Source organism: Melozone crissalis, unplaced genomic scaffold, assembly GCF_028551555.1.
Source record: "Melozone crissalis strain CALT ecotype California unplaced genomic scaffold, PUWL_Pcris_2 ptg000014l_1, whole genome shotgun sequence".
Classification (NCBI taxonomy): Eukaryota; Metazoa; Chordata; class Aves; order Passeriformes; family Passerellidae; genus Melozone; species Melozone crissalis.
This window is the reverse complement of record NW_026535792.1, coordinates 12,719,084-12,740,804: the sequence shown is the minus strand read 5'-3', so window position 1 is coordinate 12,740,804 and position 21,721 is coordinate 12,719,084. Positions and strand designations below refer to the sequence as shown.

At 37.1% G+C, this 21,721-nt stretch overlaps 1 protein-coding gene across 1 annotated transcript in view; it reads right to left on the bottom strand.

Annotated features, from left to right (window-relative positions):
• The window catches only part of UNC13C (unc-13 homolog C), a 132,554-nt gene that overhangs the window by 25,678 nt on the left and 85,155 nt on the right, over positions 1-21,721 (bottom strand). The window contains exons 19-23 of the mRNA XM_054272855.1: positions 9,725-9,851; positions 8,777-8,873; positions 8,198-8,341; positions 7,146-7,223; positions 3,656-3,733 (exon numbers count right to left, since the gene is read on the bottom strand). Of these exons, the coding sequence (XP_054128830.1) occupies positions 3,656-3,733; positions 7,146-7,223; positions 8,198-8,341; positions 8,777-8,873; positions 9,725-9,851 (524 nt within the window). The remainder of the gene's footprint in view (positions 1-3,655; positions 3,734-7,145; positions 7,224-8,197; positions 8,342-8,776; positions 8,874-9,724; positions 9,852-21,721) is intronic.

The window sequence follows — 21,721 nt, the reverse complement described above, 5'->3', positions numbered from 1 at the left end:
TATTCTTAATATTCTTGGCTTTTTGAGGCTCATATTTCTGTTATTTTAACATGTTCTTAAATAGCAGAATCAAGTTTTACCCACAAGGAAATATACTCATTATTTTGTTGGCACATCTATTGATTATGCATTATCAAGAGATAATTAGAAATTTGACTTTTTCTAAATGCTACACAAAAACTGACAACACATTTGCTGAACAGCTGAAAAAAGAAGAAATAGTTGAACATCATGATTTCCAAATTCTGCCTGTCTAAAACTGTGAAATTTTTTATACAGACAAGCCTTGGAAAAGAGTTAAAAATCTATTAGATTGAGGTATTTCCTGCTGTAATTTAATGTGTGCTAGTATGGACATAATCTTGTTAACTGCAAATTTGGTGGTGTTTCTGCAGCAAACTACAGAGATGTAAATTACTTTTGCATGAGTTAAATGGAATCTCTCTAATCTGAATCCCATTTATCTGCAATTTCACAGGTCTAATTACTTATAGTTTCCTAATGGGACCACCTGGTTACTTCTGTTCAGAAAATAGTTTTACATATTTTCTGTATATCTGGTGAAGATACAGCAAAGGTATTTAACAGCTCCATCAATTTAGGGGTTCTTTCTGTCTCTGACAGACATTTCCCTTCTTCCACCCACAGCCTAGGGACAGTGAGATGTGAGATGTTTGGCTGCCACTGCTCTGAGTGCACTGGAGAGCACTTGGGCCTCTGTACAAGATGTAAAGGTGGACACTTCAGAACAACTCTGCTGAACTCTGGTCCTCTGCCACCCCATCAGAGTCTTTAAGGCCACATATAGATTCATACAGGGATTCCTAAGGTTTATATGTAAAGCTGGAACTGAATTTACTGAAGTGGGAATATGATTTATCTACAGTTAATATAATACTGTCATACATAAACAACCTCCTTTTGCTTTACACCTTTTTGTTTGATCCTAATTACTGTAACTCATTTCTGCCATGTTCTGTCATCTGGTGTAAAGCAACACAAGCATTGGCTTCTCTTCTTTCTCTTTTATCAGCTTCCAGCTTGTCAGACATGAAAAAATATTTAGTGCAAATATATGCATTTCTTTTGGATGAAACAAACAGGAGCTAAACCAAAATTCTATGATGATGATCTGTTCTCATGTTTTTGGACCTGATTTACAAAAAACCAAACAAACAGTGGATTGGATGCACTTTACTACTCTTTCTTATGGCAGACTGTTCTCATTGATATGATTTGTAAGTACCCTCCCTGCTTTGCTGCAGCAGAGAAGGACAGTTAATAAAGAAGCTCATCTTGTTCAGACTATTTTATTTTAATGGTGGGGGATCTGAGAAACCAGTTCTTTCTCTATTTATAGAGTTCCCTGCCTGCAATGTGCAATAAGCCTACTCTGAACAGAGGGACTGCTGCTTGATTGTGGTTATTTTGACTGCACAGTTTGAAAGACATACTGCTCACAGTGTGACACTGAGGAGATTAACAGCATTTAATTTTTCTTAGAATTAGTTTTGCTTCTACTGAAATAGGTCTCATTATTTTGCTGAAAATCATCTGACTTTTATGCCCTCCACAAGTGAAATATTAAACTGTTTTTTCCCTTCAAGGAAACTGCTTACAGATTTTACTGCTGGCTTTGTTTCTTTAAGTACCAGTTCAATAAGCCAAATTGGCCATTAGCAGTTGTGCCTTTGGAATAGTGAGGGGAATAAGTATTCAAACTGGAGGACAAACATTTTAGTGGCATCTTGATATGGGTGAAAAAAAATTGAATATGAATGTGCTTTCTTCAAGAAATTGCCTTAGAAGTCTGAATGTATTTTTAAGATCTTTTGTCTTAGATTGTGAATCAGAGATGCACTTAAGACACCTAGTGAAAGGATTATAGAAAATATATCCAAATTGTCTCCATGGGTTGCATGTCGCACCATATTTGTAGGAAATTCTGCTTTGATACTGTAACAACCTTAATAATTCATCTTCATTACATCAAAAGGAAACCAAAAAGGATGAGAAGTTATAAGAACTTTTGAAAGAAAGTTGCTATGAAAAATTCCTATTTTTAAAAATATTATTATATAAGGCATTAGGAGCAAATGAAAAACTAATATTTTCTTGGGGAAAATGGGAATTTTTCAAGCAAATATTCTGGTTGAAAATAATTTTATAGAAATAGATATAAAATGTGATTCAGCTTTCCTCTGCCCTTGTCATTATCCTGATTTATAGTCATTTACGTGTTTTCATGAATCATGACATTAAAAATTAAGTATGGATCCAAGACCTAATACAAAAGTACTTTGCACAGAATATAAAAGCTTGGAGGACATGATTACTTGTAATATTCACAGAGGGAAAAGGGTATAATAGGAATCACAAAAACAGCCACTTCTGGATGATGAATATCTCTTTTCAAAGTTTGGTAGGAAATTTGCACTGACAAGGCTGCAGAAGTTTATTCCCTGTTATCTGGAGCAGCTTCAAGGAGCTGTTCCTGGCTCAGCAGACCCTCCACACCCTGGAGTGACTCCGTGGGTGCATCTGGAGACTTCAGTTCCTTATGTGGCACAGGGGACCCATCTCACCTCTGCAGGGTCCCACTGTGGATGTGGAAATATGAAATGCTGTGTTTTCCAGTTTTCTCCATATAGTGTGGCCACATTAGATCAAAGTTTTGGGAATCTATCAAGCTACAGGCTCAAGAAGAAAAAGGATGATATATGCATAATTTATTTTTTAAAGCCAGCTACTGATAAAATGGGTAGGATATTCATGTTCTAAACAATGCTTCTCAACAAGTAGACAGGACATTTTCTATGGCTATGAAGATATTTTAATTTCTTCATCATGTTTCAGAACAGTGAAAGACTACAGCCTGGAAGGTACTGAAGCACTGTCTATGTCCTTTTGCTGTTGGAAAAGGACTTCAGGCTCTTTTAAATCTTCTGAAATGAAAAAGGGGGTAAAGCTGTGGATGTTTTGAACTGTTGAGTAACAGATTTTGGTGAAATGGTATCTTGAATACAAGCAGGCCCTCAGATACTGAAAAGTGCACTTAAAATGTTTTATAGATTTTTTAAAACTCTGAAAGTGGCTGCATAGTAAAACTTCAGTTTAGTGTCAACTGAATGCCCAAGCATAGCTCTTTTTGATTTTAGATCATAGGGAATTACACAGATGCATCAATGGAAATAAGTAGAAAATGTGACTATTTTTAGCCTTAGAAAATATGGTCAGGAATAATAAAAGATGCTTACTATCACAAACCTCATAAGAGAATCTCTCTCCTTCTTTCTTCTGCTCAGTGGATTGCAAGTCAAAGGCATTAGACAAAGACAATGACACATTACAGACAAAACGTACCAATACATAAAAAGCAAAGTATAGTCCAATACAAACATTGAAATAAAGCTGGCACTACAGATTGCAACACAAAACACCCAGTGCTGATAAAACATTACAGATCATTAGCATGTGTCTGTGAAATAGTTATGTCATTCCAGTATTGTCAGGACAGTAAATAGGTCTTGTAGACTTTTTTTAAAGCATTTTGATTTTCTTTTCAAGTAGAAGTGAAAGCTTTGACTAGGTTGCAAACATGGTGCTAATGATCTCTTAGGAGCTTTGAAAGAACCAGGAAACCGGTATGACTCACCTCCTTCCCTCCCATGGACTCAAACATTTTCTCAAGCTGGACTCTTAATTGCTGAATGTTGTTCATCAAGATACAGGCCTACAGAGAGAGATCAAATGTGAGACTGTGCACAACCAATTCTTCAGCAGCCCTACATTCACAGAATTATAGAAACATTAAGGTTGGAAAAGATTTCTAAGCCCACTTTCACTGATACAGCTGTGTTTTTCAGAGGAACTTCTGTCCACTGCTGCCTCTCCTTCCCCTTTAACTGACCCTTCTCTTTGCCTGCTCAGCCTGTCACTGCCCACTAAAGGCACTGCTGCCCCACAGGGAACTGGATTCCATCTCCCTGTCACCTGGACAGGTTCCAGATCCCAGAATTTCACATCCTGTGCAATCCCAGGTAATTTCTAGTCATACCTAATACAGCTACATCTGGTGGATTAATGCAAGTAGCACATCATCATCCCATGTAGAGCAGAGGCAACAATGATCTAAGTGCTTTGGCAGGGACAGCAGGCTGCAGGAAAGGCGTTGCCACACTGCTTGCTAGCCCCAGTCTCTGCAGAAAACTGTGACAACACTGTAACCCAGCTAATGGCTGATGCTTAAGTATTTGAATAAATCAAGAGGCAGTTCTGTTAATAACAGAATGATATTTTAGAAATCTGCATTTTTGCATTACTTGAAAAGCTGATGAATAAACTAGGTAATAGAACTCTGTAATCATATTTTAGTCTAGAAGTGTTGCTGTTTAAGCTAAATTTTTGAAGGCAGAACACTGTGCAAGAGGGCCACTGTGCAAAAGACAGCAATTTCTGTGTTCATATAAGGTTAAAAGTACGAAGTTAATAAAAATAAGGAGCTAGTTATAAAAATAATGGAAGAAAGAATCTATTACTAGACTCTTGCGTACTTACATAACTTTATATGATGGTTTGCTATGATGCAGATGAAGCAATCAGACAATACTTACCAAAAGAATTGTAGCTGGCCAAGGCCAATGTGTTCTAGTGTGTGACTGGACTAATTTAGACACTGAGGAAATGCATTTCAATAAGACATGTATACTTTTTTTCAGTCAACAAGATGGTGATGGAATTATTACAATGATTGATACTCATTTGTACCTTTCTAGTTAATAGCATGTTCCAATGTAGAGCTGAAGCATGATGGGCTCAATAACATGATTTAGCTTTAATTATTAATACATTACTCTCATAGGAATTTGGTGTCAGAGTCCTTCTCAACTGAAGAAGAAAAAGAAAAAAAGAGATTTGGTCTAACTTCTTGCCACTTAGATTATTCCTTCCCAGTGAAGCGTGCTGCTCCTCCTCCTACAGAATGCAGCTGGCTTTGTGTAGCTGAAATGTCACCTCTTTGCTCAGCTCTTGAAAATTCCACAAACCCCCCTTCTACTTGTTTGTCTACCTTCCATTAATTTACAATCACTAAGATTGTATCCTCCTTTCCTGTACTATCTCCTGACTTCTAACAAAGGAATTATTTTGGAAATTATCTGCAATATCACAAATCAGTAATTATGAGAATTATGATTTGTGATGGGGGTATAAGTAGCTGAATATAACATCTTGTTCCTTTTGTTCCAAACAAATGCAACTACCTTTGGCAATACACTGGAGCTATGAGAGAAACACTTGACAGAAAAGCAGTTTCAAAGTTTGCTTTGAGGCTGGCTCAGGTGGCTCTTTCAGAGCCTAAGCCTACCTTGGCTCAATGAAAACTTTGCTATTGTTGTCAGCTAAAGAACATTACTTAAAAACATTCTCATTGTATTTCATTATCTCCTACCCTTCAGAATAGCCTGTGCAGCAGTTTACAGGAATCAGACAGATGCAACAACAGGAAAAAGAGGATGGCAGGTACAATAGCATAACCCATATTTGTTTGTAAATGTTGACAGGAGGTGGAAGATAAGAGGCTGTTTATACATTAGATAAATACCTTTATGAAAAGCATCTTTGATATGCTTTTATTTGAACAGTTTATATGCACATTTTGTAGTGTTTAGTTAGATTACTACAAGTATTAACTTGAAAAAGAATGCCAAATCTAATTTGAACAATAAAAAGTATTCATTTTAGTCTCTTCTATTAACTTTATTGCAGAGGAACATCTATTGTAGCTGAAATTACCAGATCAAATGGATTTTTATTAAGATGAAAGTATGTAAGGCAAATTCTGTTAAAAACAGTTATGTCCATCAAAGGCATTTGGTACAATACTTTATACCTGTTCTAGTGGAAAGTGTCTCTGCTCACAGTAGAGGGGTGGAAGGAGATGATCTTTAAGGTCCCTTCCAACCCAAGACACTATTTAATTCATAATGAGATTAATTTCATCTAAAGCCTTAATAAAGATAGGTATTTGAGAATGACTTCAGAAATTATTCACTCTAATAATTAAAACCTCCCACTGGATAGGCCAAAAGACTGCACAAACAGACTTGACTATTCAGTGCTTTATTCGAACTCATTTCCTCATGAAAGCAGTGAGCTTTACTTAATATTACCATTAAATTCATAGGAACTCTCAATATTTGATATTTAGCTGCAGTAGATGTCTTTCTAAATCCTATTATTGTGTGTATGTTGGTGACCTGTAGACCATGACACTGGCCCTAACTATACAGAGCACTGGCAGATGTCATGGCCAGGATGTGACACAAGGACAAGGAGATCTGAGACGGGCTGAGGGCTGTACCACTGGAAGTGAACAGTGTGAGGATGGAGGTGCAGTTACTGATCCAACTGCACGTTGGTACAGCTGAACAAAACACTACCAAATACAGCAGACATGCTGCTAAAAGCTGCCTGCCATGGGAGAACTAGCTTTGATTGAATATCAATAACATTGAAAAGCCAGTTCCCAAGAATACTTTTCCTTGGTCTTGTTAAAGTATTGAAAATGTTTCCATTTGCTCAACTACATCTTTAGTGTCCATTTCTCATTTATTTCTGAGTCCATGGCAATCTGGTCCTTCATTAGGGACTCCCTTGTAAGCAGTGAGGCAACAAACAGCACAATTTTCTCCTCCCCTCTGCAGGGCTAATGTACAGTGATCAGCAGCAGCAGCAGCAACCCCTGCACACAGGGAATAGGGAGCTTAGAAACTCTCCTGTGCACAAACTGATACAGAGAGGCAATGCCAAGTGAAAACCCTAAACAAAGACCTTGACTTCTGTCTGAGAAACAAGATGAAGATATATTCACCATGTTCACCACAGTACTAGGCAGTTATCCACTGCACGTTTGTAGCCATATTGTAATTGTTTTATAACTTTAATACCGAAATTATTAACTAGGATTCTTAACTAATTTCACTTATTGCAGCTTTTTACACATCACAGTAAGCAGCTAGGAAAACATGCTGACCTCCCTCCATTCATGTTTTTTCATATAAAGAAGTGACTTCATTTTCAAAAAGTACAGTAAGTCATTTAAAGGCAATTTCTGAGGCAGAAAAAAGCCACAGCTTCTTACTCACCACATTTTCTTTATCACAATAGGAGCTGAAGTAAGTTGAAATAATTGCAGCATACTGAACAAGTACTTTGTTGATAGTCTAGAAGAGGAGAAGAGTCTTTTAAATGGTGAATTTCATAATGTAAACCAAAAATAATAAAAAAAATGTTTGTATAAATGATAGGTTTTACAGGTGCTTGCACACATAGTGTATTATATTTTTTAGATATAATATAAACAATCCTGCGAGCACATTTTCAATCCCTGCACAGCAGATGGTGGGTAGATCTAATTGTAAAGCAATCTTCAATAGCAGAGATAGTTTAATTTTAGCACTACTGTTTTTGAGAAGCACTGAGAACTCCTCTCCTTGCAATGTACTACATAATTAATGGAACAGTAGCAAGCTCAAAAAATCCTCCAGGGTGACAATATGTAGACTAGAAATATAATGGAAATGTAAGACAAAAGGAGCACTGTTCAGAGCCTGGCAATATGAGTTACCTTACAATAATCATGTAAATAAGAACCCTGCAAATGGAGAATTGCTGCAATGAAAGAACAGTATTAAATGTAAATGTGAACTTTTCTGAAGCCAGCAGGACTATAATGGAAATTCAGAGCTTGTGAGGAAATGTAACTATCCAAATAGAAAGCTGGCAGAGTTGAGTTTATCAAGCAGCAGGTGAATAACTACCACATCAAGACTTCAAACAAAAATACTTTATTGCCATACCTTGACTTTTTCCTTCACTTGCACTGCATAATTAGCTAATTGCATTTCACTGAATGGAACTGCAATTGGTTCTTAGCAAGATAAAAATGCATACATATGTGTATAAAATATATAAATGTGAAATCTCAGAGAGGATAGAACTTCTCAAACTGGTAAACCATTTTGACAAAGTAGACAAAACCCAGCATTAAGCCACAGACAGCATGTCTTTCTTAGGATCCCAATCAGGTAGAAAACACTGATTCTAAAAAGCATTGGAATCCCTTAGCTTTTAGGTACATGGCAACTCAGTGTCATTCTCTCTGAAGCTTAGTTGAGATGCACTGACTTTAATTTACCTTTGCAAATCTTCTCATTAAATGAGATAGTGCTTCTGGATTAGGACACTCCAATTTCCTAATAATCTCAAAGCTTTGATTGAGCTGTGTGAAGACATCAACCACAGAGCAGGAGAAAAGGGCATGATCTGATGTTTGCTGAAACTGGAGAGGAACATTCAAATGTTAATATTTGTTCAGAGATCAAAAATGCATTCATTGATTCTTATACTTGAAATTCATCCTAGAGTCATAAAAAGTAATAAAGGAAAAAAGAAGTCTCCCTGGGGATACTAAGAAATGTGTTTTTTTTCTTTTCTGATACTTTTGAATCTTTTAAAAATAAAACGAGAATTTTCTTTCATGACATCATTATCACATCATAGGTTAATGAAATGATACCATAGAATGAATTCTGTGGGGATTTAGGCAGAGGGAATTAGAGGGAATTAGAAAGGAATTTCTCTATAAGGTGTCTTCCAAAAGTTGTTATCTCTTAAGTCTAAGAAAAATGTTGTGGGACCAAATGTACTTCTGGTTTTGTAATAATATATGTATCGATACTTTATTTATTCTTTTCTTTAAAAAGTAAGGGCTCACCCCATCCTTTTTGTCTCTTTCTAGTGCTCCATGAAGAAATTCCATTGAGACATCCTCGTTTTCATCCAGCCACTGTATGACAAATGGTTCAAACCACCTGAAAATTAAAAGCAATTTTGTAAAGTAAAGTAGGTAGATTTCATAAAGAGGAGAAATCTTATAATACCCAGCAGTTCAGCACCTTGTGTTTTCAGGTATGCTGTAATTACTAAAGACTTCAACAACTCTGGAAAAATTTTTGTCACCAAAATGCTGCAGCTACCAAAAGGCTTTTCAGGCTTAAGTTTCACAATACGCTCACTGGTGTACCCTTGTGATATAAAATTAGGAGTAGCCAATTCTCTACCAGTGAAGCATGGTAGGTATGCACCTTCTATCAATATTGGCTCTTTGGTAACATTTATTTTTATTTGAATATAAAATAACTTGTATATAACTTTGTTTTAGTAAAAGTCAGCTGTTTAAACCATCTCAGTAAACCAGCAGACTTGCAGAAGATTAAGGATAGCTCGGATACAAGGACAGGACTGAATATATTTATTGCAGGGAGACAGGTGAAAACAAAACCAGTAGCTGAGTATAACCTGACCCAGTAAGAATTACTTCAGTAGAGTATCCTGTTAGCATTACAGCTTTATCCAAATTTGGTTATAAAACAAATGCAAAATCACTTTCCTCAGACATTTTCCCACCAAAGCATTTTGTCATTTTGTCATCTCTAAAGAACTGGAGTTACAACAAATGTAGAAACCTATGAAATAGCTAATTGCACATTTAACACCTGGACCATTTCACTTGATAGAATGAAGAATTAAAGAGAAGGAAGTGCAAAAACTAGTTGGTGCTACACACCTTGAGATCTTGCACAAACCTGAGCATAAATATTTGACCAAAATAAACCCTTCATGAAGCCCAGCCTCATAGAAGCCTCCCCAAAACAGCACTTACAGAGAGTATTCAGGCACTGCATCCTTGAAAGCAGAGAGCTCTCGCACATATTCATTATAAAACCATTTCACTTTGAAGTGCAAATTCATATAATCTGTGCTTTTGCATAATCGCTGCTTTTCATGTTCTGTAATAGAAGGAGTGGAAATAAAAGCACTTAATAGCGTTCTAACAGTAAATAACATTCTTGAGCCTCAGTGCACTGCTGACATAATAACACAGGACTCGCATTTTAAAGCATAATTGGTTTGATTTTTGTCGATGTAGTAATACCCAGCATTTCAATTTTCAGGATCTGAGTACCCTTAGGAAAAACAAAACAAACTAAAGACCAGTCCACAAATGAAGCTTCTCCCATCTCTTCACTGCAGTGAGAAAAACCCCACAAATTTGATGACTTCCTCTTCTTTAGATCCTTCTTAGGCTGTTACAAAATGGTTAGGAAGCTTTTGTGTGTCAAGCTAGAAAAGACACCCATAGCTGCGTAGTAGCCAGAGGAAGTAACAGCTATAAATGTCAGTCCTACAGCAATCTGTGAAAGCTGCATTTATCAGAGTTAAGAAAAAGAAAGAGGAGAAAACTCCACAGCTCTAGAGGCATCTGATTTATGGCACAAGTTGAGAAGATGGTTTAACATCGTTTTTGAAATTTTTCAAATGGACTTCACCTTCTCAGTGTCCTCGTGTTTTCCACATACTGAATATGCAGATGGAGGTGGGTGGCAGAAATCATGCAGCCACCTGTAACCACTTTCTGCATTTTTAAAGTCTGATTTAAGTTTTTTGGAACAAATGTCCATCTTTCTTCCAGGATTTTGATCTTGTTTTAGCTTGTACCCTATGCTCTGCATTCTTCACCCAGCCACCACAGACCTGGACAGCTCCATTCCTTCTCTCTTTATCCTTGCTCAAATCTTTCATTTCCTTCTCCCTCAGCATGAAACCAGGGATCCACAAGTTTTGGGCAGAATAATCATACCTTTGTTTACTGCTCACAGCTTCCTAAAATCTCCACAGATCTCATCTGTTTGAGATGTCATGTCACTTGCACATTCTTCCTTCCCTAAGCAAAAGAGTAATTTCTTTTCCCAGCTCCCTTAAAAATGGCCTAATACAGGCACTCAGCAGGAATTATGCTCTTGTGTAAATATTAGGTATTAAGAAGTTACCAGTTTCAAACCTCCTTTTTGCTCCTTACTTCTGCTTGTTTTGCAACACAGCATTGTACAAATCTCATATATTTGGATGGGAACCTAATTTTCTGTAACAGCAGCAGCATCTCATCCTCTGTCATACACTTGAATGTACCATTGGATTATCTGTCAGTGAAAATGCACTGTGAATGACACATTCTGTGTTTTCAGATCTAGCCAGTTACATTAGAAGGAAATGTTTAGTTTTATTATTATGCCAAATCAGCACTCCAGTAGCACACCATGCCATCCAACAAGTGTTTCAGATGTATTTTATTATGCAGTGAGTTACTAAGTTTTGTGCAAATTGACTTATAAAGTGCCTCTGTGGGCTTTTATTGCCTTTTTAGCATTGCAGTAGCACTTTCACCTTCACTGCCTTTCCATCACACTCAAGAAAAATCACCAAATCAGTTTCTGCCTAAATATTGCATTTATTCATGTTCATGCTACTTGAGAGTACTACAAACTCTCCCCAGAACAGTATCACTGTTACTAGCATTAAACAGGACCACAGAGAGAAAGATGTTGCCTTCTATCATGGTTCTGAGGAATCATTTTTTTTTAGGTAGCAGGTTTTTCATAAACTAGTACAGAAAGCTAGACATTTGCTCTATAAAAGGTATTCTTACAAAGTAGACCAGCCTTTCACTGACAAAAATGATGTTATTTCTATGAAATCCACTGCCCATCTGCTGCTTAAGTCATTGTTATAAATATGTCCTAGATTGCATCCCAAAAGAATGGAATTTCTGAAATGAATAGCACTTTTTTTCATTCAAGCTTTCAATAAATGGGTTGCTAGATTATACAATGTAACTTGAGAATGTTTGCTATAGTATCACAAACCAAAGAAATGCTTATTTCAATTTTAGAAATGAGCTACTGCCACTAATTGGCAAACTTGTCCAGGAGGGTGCAACTTACACATACCAATCACTAATATTTTCTTTTTAAGGTTAAGATTTATAATACATTAAAAATGAGCACAAAAGTAATGCAGGAATAACTGAACTTTTTTCTGCAGGCTTTTATGCCTTGTAGAGAATATTTGAAGTCTCCAAGGATATTACTTGGAGAATACATATAAGTGAAAAATACATCCAGAATCCCTGACATGAATGTATGAGAACATCATCTGTTCTCTTTCAACAATGTCTGACCTATATGGTAGTATTTCTAAGTCAACATTTCTTAGAAATACTACCATATAGGTCAGACATCGTTGAAAGAGAACAGATGCATCTCAAACTTTATACACAAATATATACTATGTGAGCCTTCTGTCAAGTTTTGAAAATTTTCTATAAATCTATTTTCCATAATCAGCAAACACTTCACAGGACATGAGGTCCTGTGTATCCATGCATTTTACCTCTTCAGTTCATATAAACCAAAGAAGGGAGCAAACAGGTGCCCAGATGAGTCAGCAGTGACAGTTTTAACTGGATAATAGATGGGTTTATCCATGGCAACCATGGATTTTGGTTGCAAAGTGCAGCAACATCACTGTAGGTGTTCTGAATTTAGATCAGGACCAATAGATTGCTTCCTTAATTTCTGAACATCTTGCACAAGCTGATATAAATGTGAGCACAGGATAGCTGGATGCGTTTTGGAAATCTGTGTCTATTTTCCTGGAGAGAAAGCTAGTGCCATTTCTCCCTATACAGACATATCCATTTTGGGCTTTCTGGAAGACAGATGTAGTAGCTGCACAATATAACTTTTTTTGAAAAACTCCACTCTTGCTTTGCAAAATTATTATCCTACAGAGTCAGTCTGGCACTAAACCTGCCAGTTGTGTGCAAATGAGCTCTTAGAAGAGATGATGGCAGAAATACCTGACCACTCTCATAACTGATTCTAGGTAAGGAAATCTCCAGTATAGCAAACCTAATGCTGATAATGTTTTTTATTTTGTGCTGCTCCTTTTCTGACACATTCCTTATAGTGCAGCATATTTTTAATAGCATCTACTCATCTAATAAGTTTCATAAAGAGGTCATGTTCAGTTCCCATGCTGGCATATGCATATCACTGTGTCATGCATCAATGAGAAAATACTGATAAGATTCTTGTAAACTGTAACATCTGTAAATTTAGTTGTGTGTATGGGGCACTGCAGCTACTTTTGGGAATTGCAGATCCAGCAAGTGTAACTTTTTTATATTGTTGATGCCACTTGGGGTGGGGGGGGGAATATCTCCTTAGGGGTGATGCTGTAATGCACATGTGCTTTTACAATGGGAACTGTCACTGCAACCACACTGAAAACTGAATGGAATTGTTCCATCTCACTGCTACCAATCACAGAGATGGGAACCCCCTTAAGGAGACCTCCAGTAAGCAACAGCACTGAAGGAAAAGAGATAAAATCTGCTCCAATGTTATTTGTATACTCAAGAACGAACAGAGATTGTTTTTAAAAGCTATTACAGGGAATGCATTAATATATGGAAAAGAACTTGGTGTGTGATGCAATCAGCACAGCCCTGGTGATGCTGTATCAGGCACGTAATTTAATTGCAGGCAGCAGTTCTTTTAGAGAAAACTTTATAAAGAAACATAATAGGAAGGATTATAATCCAAGGTACTTTCCTCACAGGCCTAACCAAACAACAGTACTTTGGAATCATGCTTGAGTTTTTGTTCATTTTCCCAGCAATTGCTGAAAAAAGCTGGGAAGATTTTCTTAAAACAACAAATAAAAGTCATAATGATGACTCACTAAGCAGAAATATCTACATGACACTAAGGACATTATCATTTAACAAACTGGAATAGAATCTTGTTCACTGCAGAATCCTTTTTTCTTTTTAACCTTGAGGTAATAACATCACTCTGAGTTTCTACGTAATTTTTGATATGCATTAGTTGCTAAAAAAGGAAAAAAGAATAATCTAAAAACCTTCATAAAAGATGAACATGTTAAATATTCAGATAATCAAACTGATATTTTGTTCAACTCTGATTTTCCTTATTTGGGTACAAAAACTCAGAGCAATTTTTTTTCTACAGCAGTTTCTAAGCCAATATTTTTGTAAAAACATATAGTTAAGCTGCCTGAAAGATTCTAATAATATGGTTTTAAAGTATATTTCAAATCTTTATGAACAAGAACTTCAAGGAAATTAGTCTGTAAAATTTAACAAATTGACTACATACACATAAATAGATTTTTCTAAAAAAATCAAACGTGTACAATTTTCAGGCTTTATAAATAATGTTTCAGGGATTAATAACTACTATAAAGAATATCTATGTGTAGTAAATTAATTTCATCACAACCAGCTTGTTTAACTGATATGCATTCTACTGCTCTACAGTTTATTAAACAGAAATGGTTGAGAGTAAGCATATGGGATTTGTGTTTGGATTAGCTGCAAATTTTCCCATCAAAACTCAGCTATTATTCTCAACCATTGTGACATAATTCCATATTATTTGCAATAATTACCTACCAATCTTTCTAGAGACTGCCAGCTGCTATCTATTTCTTCCAGAACTGCTGTTTCAGAAAACCTCCTATTTCCAAACTTGCAGTCATATAATTGGGAAGGGTAATTGGGAACACAAAACTGAGTACAGCTAGAGGAAGCAAAGCTCCAGTAAGGAATGATATGGATGGGGTATGCATTGGTATTCCTCCCTCTGAATCACTGTGGAAATGTTACACCGAAAGATGCACCTCTGTTTTGGATAAAATCAGAAGTTAATGTTCAATGCACCTGATCCCAGTGCCATTTCCCCACAATACAGGAGCAGTTGCTATGCCACACCCTCTTTTATGCTTATAGTGCTCTAGATTTAATCTCTATACTGCTGAAAGAAACCTGAAGCCCCTGATTGTATGAATGCAACAGCATACAGGCCACAAATGAAGAAAAAATTTAACTCATAGTTTGTCACTGATTTAGAAGAAAACGTTACATTCCACTAGAATCTCATCCCAGGATTCTTGTACTTTGCTAAAGGCAATGGAAGTCGCTGGGTATTAAGTGAAATACACAGTAGAACACAACTAATTGGTAATAATGTATAATTTACATTAATTTTTATAATGGGAAATACTACTGACCTTTCTGAAAGGGCTCTTTGTGTCAAGTTGAATATAATAAACCAAAATCTGAAAAACTCCTGTCATTCCCTCCTTTCTCGATTACATTTATCTCTAACCCCCCTGTAATGCTCCTTTAAAAAATATATTGTATCTTTCACAACAGAAAATCTTTTCTCTGCATTTACTTGAAAATTTTTATCAAAATATCTTTGGACAGTTCACAAACATAATGGACTGTACCTGGAACATATCTGGGGGGTGATGAAGCTGCACAACTGGGAAAATGAAGAAAAAAGAGACCAAGTACACTTATTAAGGCAAGATGCATAAATTAAGAAAGGCGTTGTAGATCTTCTTCAAAGATTCCTTGCTATGGAGTCCTATTTCCTTCCTGGACAGAGGAGCTACTGGAGAGGGTCCAGTGGAGGCCACAAAGATGATGAGAGGTCTGGAACATCTCTCTTATGAAGAGAGATTTAGGACAGGAGCTGGGTCTGTTTAGTCTGGAGAAGGAAGGACTCAGGGGGGATCTCATTAATGCATATAAATGTCTCAAGGAGGGCACCAAGAGAAGGGTGCTAGACTCTTTGTGGTGGTGCCCAGCAACAGGACAAGAAACAATGGCCATAAAACACAAGAAGTTCCATCTCAGTGTTAGGAAGAACTTTCCATTAAGGGTAGCAGAGCACTGGAACAGCTCCCAGGCAGGTCTTGGAGCCTCCCTCTCTGGAGACATTCCAAACCCTCCTGGAAACATTCCTGCTCCAGGTGACCCTGCCTTGACAGAGGGGTTAGACTGGATGGTCTCCAAAGATGCTGGCCAACCCTGGAAATTCTGTGATTCTGTGACAGAGATCAGGGAAGGAAGACAGGCTGTCATATTCTGAAAGGTGAGGAAGAATGTTCACTGTTCCTTTTTTGTCTTCTTGCCTGCAGTGGAAACTGCTAATCAATCCCTGCTTTAATGCAGTGCACTGTAAAAGCTGATGTGACATTGCCCTTTACATTCAAGGAGAAGCTCTCCACACAGGAGGCTGAGTGCTCAGTGCTCTGCTTTGCCTGACATTTCACAGCAGGTGCAGCAGAGCTCAGGGGCACCTGCTCGGTGTCAGAAAAGGCAGAGATGTACATGGTTCCTTGGGAGAGATAAATGTCTCATGGGAACTTCAAGGGCATCAAACACCAATGTCATATACTACTTAAGAGATGCAACATGTAATATCACGAGGGATGTATGAACCTGCTACAAACTACCCTATCTTCTACTCTAAACGTTGCATTTGACATTTTTAACCTACTGTGTTATACTGCCTAAGTGTTTCAGATTACTTAGGCAAATTAACTTTGATATTTTATTAACATTAATCAGTTGATTTTTTACTGCTTCTTTTTAGTCCTTATTACTTCTATTAGTCTCATCAATTAATTACTACTTCCAAAGCCAAATACTTCCACAAAAGTTCCAGAAAAGTGGATGGGTTATCACCAAAAGGGTAATGCAAGATGTGCAGCTTGATAATGCATAAACTTTCTCTGTTTTGCTTGCTGACAAGAAAAGAAAAATGCCAGGAATACAAGTAAATGAATAGGATCAACCCCAGTATAAATTTCACCCTTCAATATTCTATCAGATTGAAATTTACATACCATGATACTAAATAGATAATATTCAAAGAATAAACATTTGGAGACAAAATTCTGTATTGAATACAAAAAGAAATAAGCACTTACTTCCAGTGAGTGGAATAATCTGAAATGTGATTTTTACAGCTGATGGAATTCTTGCTTTGTATATTTATTGACCATGGAATGCATAAGGAAATGGAAGCTATAAATGAAGCAGAAGAAATAGTCCATCCTATCTGATATGATGATAATTAAAGTCCTAGTTCTGAAGAATATGATTGAAATTTCAAATAATTTGTACTGATATTTCAACATCTATTCAAAGTAATAAAAAAAAAAAGTAATAAAAGTAACAAAAATAATGAAGTAATAAAAGAAGAAAAGTAATACTAATATAGAAATCCAATTTATATTGATTAAGCTCTCATAAAACTCTAATATGAATAAAAATTGCAAAACAGAGAATATATGCCCCATCCTTGGAAGTGCTCAAGCCAGGTTAGATTGGGCCCTGAGCAACCTGGTCTAGTGGGTGGCATCCCTGCCCATGGCATGGGGGTTGGAAGTGGATGATCTTTAAGGTCCCCTTGAACCCAAACCATTCCATGTTTTTATGATTTGATAGCATAATGCTTGAATCTGGGATGGAAAACTGAATAAAGGTAACAAAGAGCACTTCAATAGCATTGGAACTTAACTATTGAATACTCAGCTTTGCATCTTCAATGTAATTTTCATGATAGGTTTCTTCCATCTACTTATTGCTTAATTTTTAAAAAAATGTGTTTTTCCATAAAGATCTGATTCTGTGCTCTTTGCCTCATCACTAGTAGGCAAAGTGAGCATAAAACCTTATCAAACAGGCATGCTTGCATTTTACAAGCAATTAGTAAAATGAAGTACAAACCAGGAAGAATCCAGCAGGAAGATAAATGCCAGGCTGCACTTAAATAATTACCTGTGTTCAATCTGGCTCTGCCTGCAAAGGCAAAACCAGAGAGGTGTTTTCTAATTCTCACCCAGAAAACTGCACTTAAGGCTTATTAAAAGATAATGTGGAAACAAGCAGTTTTAACAGATTTATCCTATTCTCGTGGGGGTGAAGCAGTATCAAATGTTTAGTTTGGAACTAATGCACTTCCCCATAAGATGAAATTGACCTCAGATTCTAGAGGAGAAAAAGACACAAGTAAAACTCTATGGAACAGTCCTGAAAGTAAAAGACTGAGTCTTCAATATAAGAAAACAGAAACTAGGAGAAGAACAGCTGCTGTGTGAGGAAAACTTTAGAGCAGTGTCTTAGTAAAAATCGGCATGATTAAAGATAGCAGAGGTTGCTTGTTATTTTTTATTTTCTTTAACTCAAATATTGTATTCTAGTTGATAAAGAAAGGTATTTCTTTTCCAAAAAGCTGTTATTAGTCACTGTTTCTCAATGAAGGAAGTCCAAAATACAAGGGGATTCATTGTATGATTGGCTCACAGAATGCAGGAAGAGGTGCAGCACCTACATTCCACCACTGCAGTGTGAGAATTATGCAGCTTCACTCTGACAGAGATAAGGGGAAGAAACCCCTCGAGAAAGCAAAAGGACAAAAGCTTTCCCCTACCAGCAGATGCAGCACTGCACTAAACAATGCTTGTCCTTTAAGGGACTGTCTGAGAGGAAAAAGTCACATTTTTGCTTAGAGATTTTGCTTGTTTGGGGTTTTTGTTTTTCTTCCCCAGCCATAAAATTAGTTCAGACAAAAGATATAAGTCTAGCTTTTGTAAAAACATGAGATGGAATAAAGTGGTATCATCTTGGTGATAATGAATTGTAATCAAAGACAAGAAGAAAGAAGCAGCAACATATTCTTCTAGGTTGAGATATCTACAAACTCTGGAGAAGGTCATGCCTGCCCCTGCTGCTACAGATCGTCCATAGCCCATTCAGCTGACCAAAACACTTCTCCCTGCAGCTCACTCATTTGTGGAAAGGGCAGGGCCATGTGAGCTATAAATAACCTGTAATTATTAATCAGTCATAACCTATCCAACATGGTGGTACCAGTATAAGCTGACTAACAAAAAATTGCCTTTGTCACAATTAGGCAATGTTCAGGAAAAGTTTATATATATTTTTTTTTACAATAAATGATTACCTGGGTAAGAGCTAATAACAGTGTTTAAGAACAAGAGTAATAGTCATTGGTTAGAAAAAGAATAAATAAGGACACATCTATCATTATTAAATATATAGGACAATATACACTACTAGTATTGAGCGACAAGTTTAAGACTGAACAATGAAGACAGGAATTCCCTGATGCAATAAATTTTTTCTAGCAAATCTGGCACCATGAATACACCTACAGTCAGAGACAGAGAAACTTGAACTAAATAAGATTACTGTAGACTTGTACTGTGGTACTACTCATTGTTCTGATGGTGGTTCAATGTGTAAAATCCAAGAAAATGGGTTAGAGAACAAGGAAATTATAGATATAACAGTCTCAACTGCAAGGTTGTGCCATATCAGAGATCTCAGAGGTAGTTCCAAGCAAGATGATACAGTGCTACAGCACAATATGAAGAAGTATTAACTCAGCCCCTGGGAGCAGTTTTGTCCATTTCATCTGTCTTAATTACTGGGTCTAATAAATGCCAGAAAAATATTGTCATTTGGCATGGCTGTGGTGCTTTTTGGGCAAGCCTGGAGAGCTCTGCTTTGCCCTCGACAGGTGGATTCTCATACTTAGGAAGCTCAGCCCCTCAGGATGTACAGAGTGTACCTGCTGTTAACAACATCCCTGTCTGTTATGGTGAGTAAAGAACATTTCTAACTCCCCTCTTCCTCTAATCACAGCAACATGCTATCTTATCTGCCAAAGGAAGGTTTAACTCCAGCTGTAATCTCCTTGACTTTGCCTTCACAGACTCTCTGAGTCGCCATAGAGGACTCTTAATTCCTCAGGTGTCTGAAAAGATAAGCATGGAATACATTTGTTGAAAAGTGCCAATGCAGAAATGAGACTGAATAAAATAAAAAGGTTTTATATTTTGATAGTGATGACATCCTGCATTCTTGTGGATGCTGCCTTCTTGTCCTTTACAAAACCTTAGTCTCACCTTCCCTTACCTCTGTAGCCTCCCTCTAAACCAACACTATATTCCCTCTTAAGGAGAAATTGTAAATTTGTAAATTGTAAATTTAGAGTGAAAATAGACTTGAAATCTGCCACCAAATGGCGTGACCTTTCTCTGGGCAGCATTAGCCTTTTTTGGATTTTTTTCATGCTGTCTCTGTGCTCAGCATCAACTCCTGGACCTGCCTCTTCTCTTTCAAATCACTTCATCAGTTTCTGTCATGGATGAAGTATCTGTCAGAGAATCAGGAAAATAATATTTCCTTTAGCACTGAAGACAACAGCAAACTTGAAAAGCAAACTTACATTAAATGCATAAAATGGTGGAATGACAATCTCCTTTTCCTATTTTTATAAGGCCTTTAGCATCTTAGCTGTGCAGGATGGAGACTGTCTGTTGCTGTTATTTACACAGCAGCCATCTAATTTCTCGCCTAATTCTGGTCTTGACTTCTGGCCACTACCAGAATTAGATTATCATAATAACAGCAATTAGGATGTTCTCTTTCTAAAAGACTGGATAGTTTCAGACATTTGATCTGACCTATCCAAAAGTTAGAGATCTGAAAGATATCAGAAAAGAAATTTCTGAGGACAAAAAATTAAAAAAGATACTTTGCAATTGCATGTCTAATTTCAGCTTACTACTCTCTCATCATCTTTTAACCTTTGCATCTTCATACTTGTAAAGAAAAAGATTTCTTACCATATGAAATCAGTAACAAATCATATGCACTGTTGGTAAAAGTCTGTCTCTGTTCTCATTTTTTTGCAGCATAAATATGAAATAATTGGGGGATCAGAGAGTACAAAAATATTACCATCCTACAAGATCAGATGTTTGTGTAAACTAAATGCCAAACAACAATCTATAATGTATCATGCAAACCACTGATGCTTCATGGACAGCCTGCAAAGAAGGACAAAAATCTTCAAAGAGACCAAAATCTAATGAAGACAACACTCAAACAGAAGCATGTGATACCTTTTTCATGCAAAATCTACACATGAAAATAATCCATTAAACCAGAAAAAAGGAATATAACTGGTGTGAACTCAATTTGTTAAAGTTGCATAAAACTTTTAACACTATCCAAAGGCTAAACATTTTAATTAACTTCAATTGGAAGAAAATCTAGAATGAAATTATGAACTCAATACCAGATTTTAGTATAGTTTTGTTTCCAAGGCATGTCAGCTTGGCACAGTGTAGCCCCGATCTTGGCAGCTGTGCAGACTGAACTGTGCTATGGGATGGCCTTTCCTCCCTCACCAAAACCCTGAGCAGTTCCCTCAGTGCCAATTTAGTGCCCTGGTACTCTCAGAGACATGGCTTTGCTCTTCCCTAGCCAAAGGCCTCTGCCATGGCAGCTGCTCTCCCCCGACTTCTCCCTGCCACAGCAGCAGCTCCTTGCTAGAGTGTCCTCCAAGCACCAAGGGAGGAGAGAAGGCAGAGGGTGTGCGGTGCCAGCTGGTGCCCCTCACTGGGCTGCTGGGCTGTTCTACAAGAGGAGGTGGGCAGAGGGCACTGCTGGAGAGCAGCAGCCCTGCAGTGCACACACCCCCTGAGCAGATCCAAGAGGGATTCAGCTGTACAGGGAGAGGAGACAGCCTGAACAGCCATTTTGAACCGTGCTCAGGAAAAAGGGAAAAACAATGGAAGGTGGATGCTCCAATTTTTGCTGTCTTGCTGTTTCCTGAATTTAAACTGATGGGTGTGGCTGGATTTATTTGTGAATACAAAAAAGTGGGTAAAACCAGAAACAGGATCTTGGATGAGCTAATCCAATCTTTTTTTATCACATGAGGAATCCTTTTGCAAACAATGCTGGACCAGTTCATTGCTTCTTGATTGGATGCAGAAAGGAATCAACTTCGTAGCACAAAAGATGCTGCTTCAGGAGATTAATACTAAATTAGAGTAGGGAAAGATTGCAATCACAGCCCTGGACACTAGGTATGAACAGATGGTAGCCTATGTTAATAAC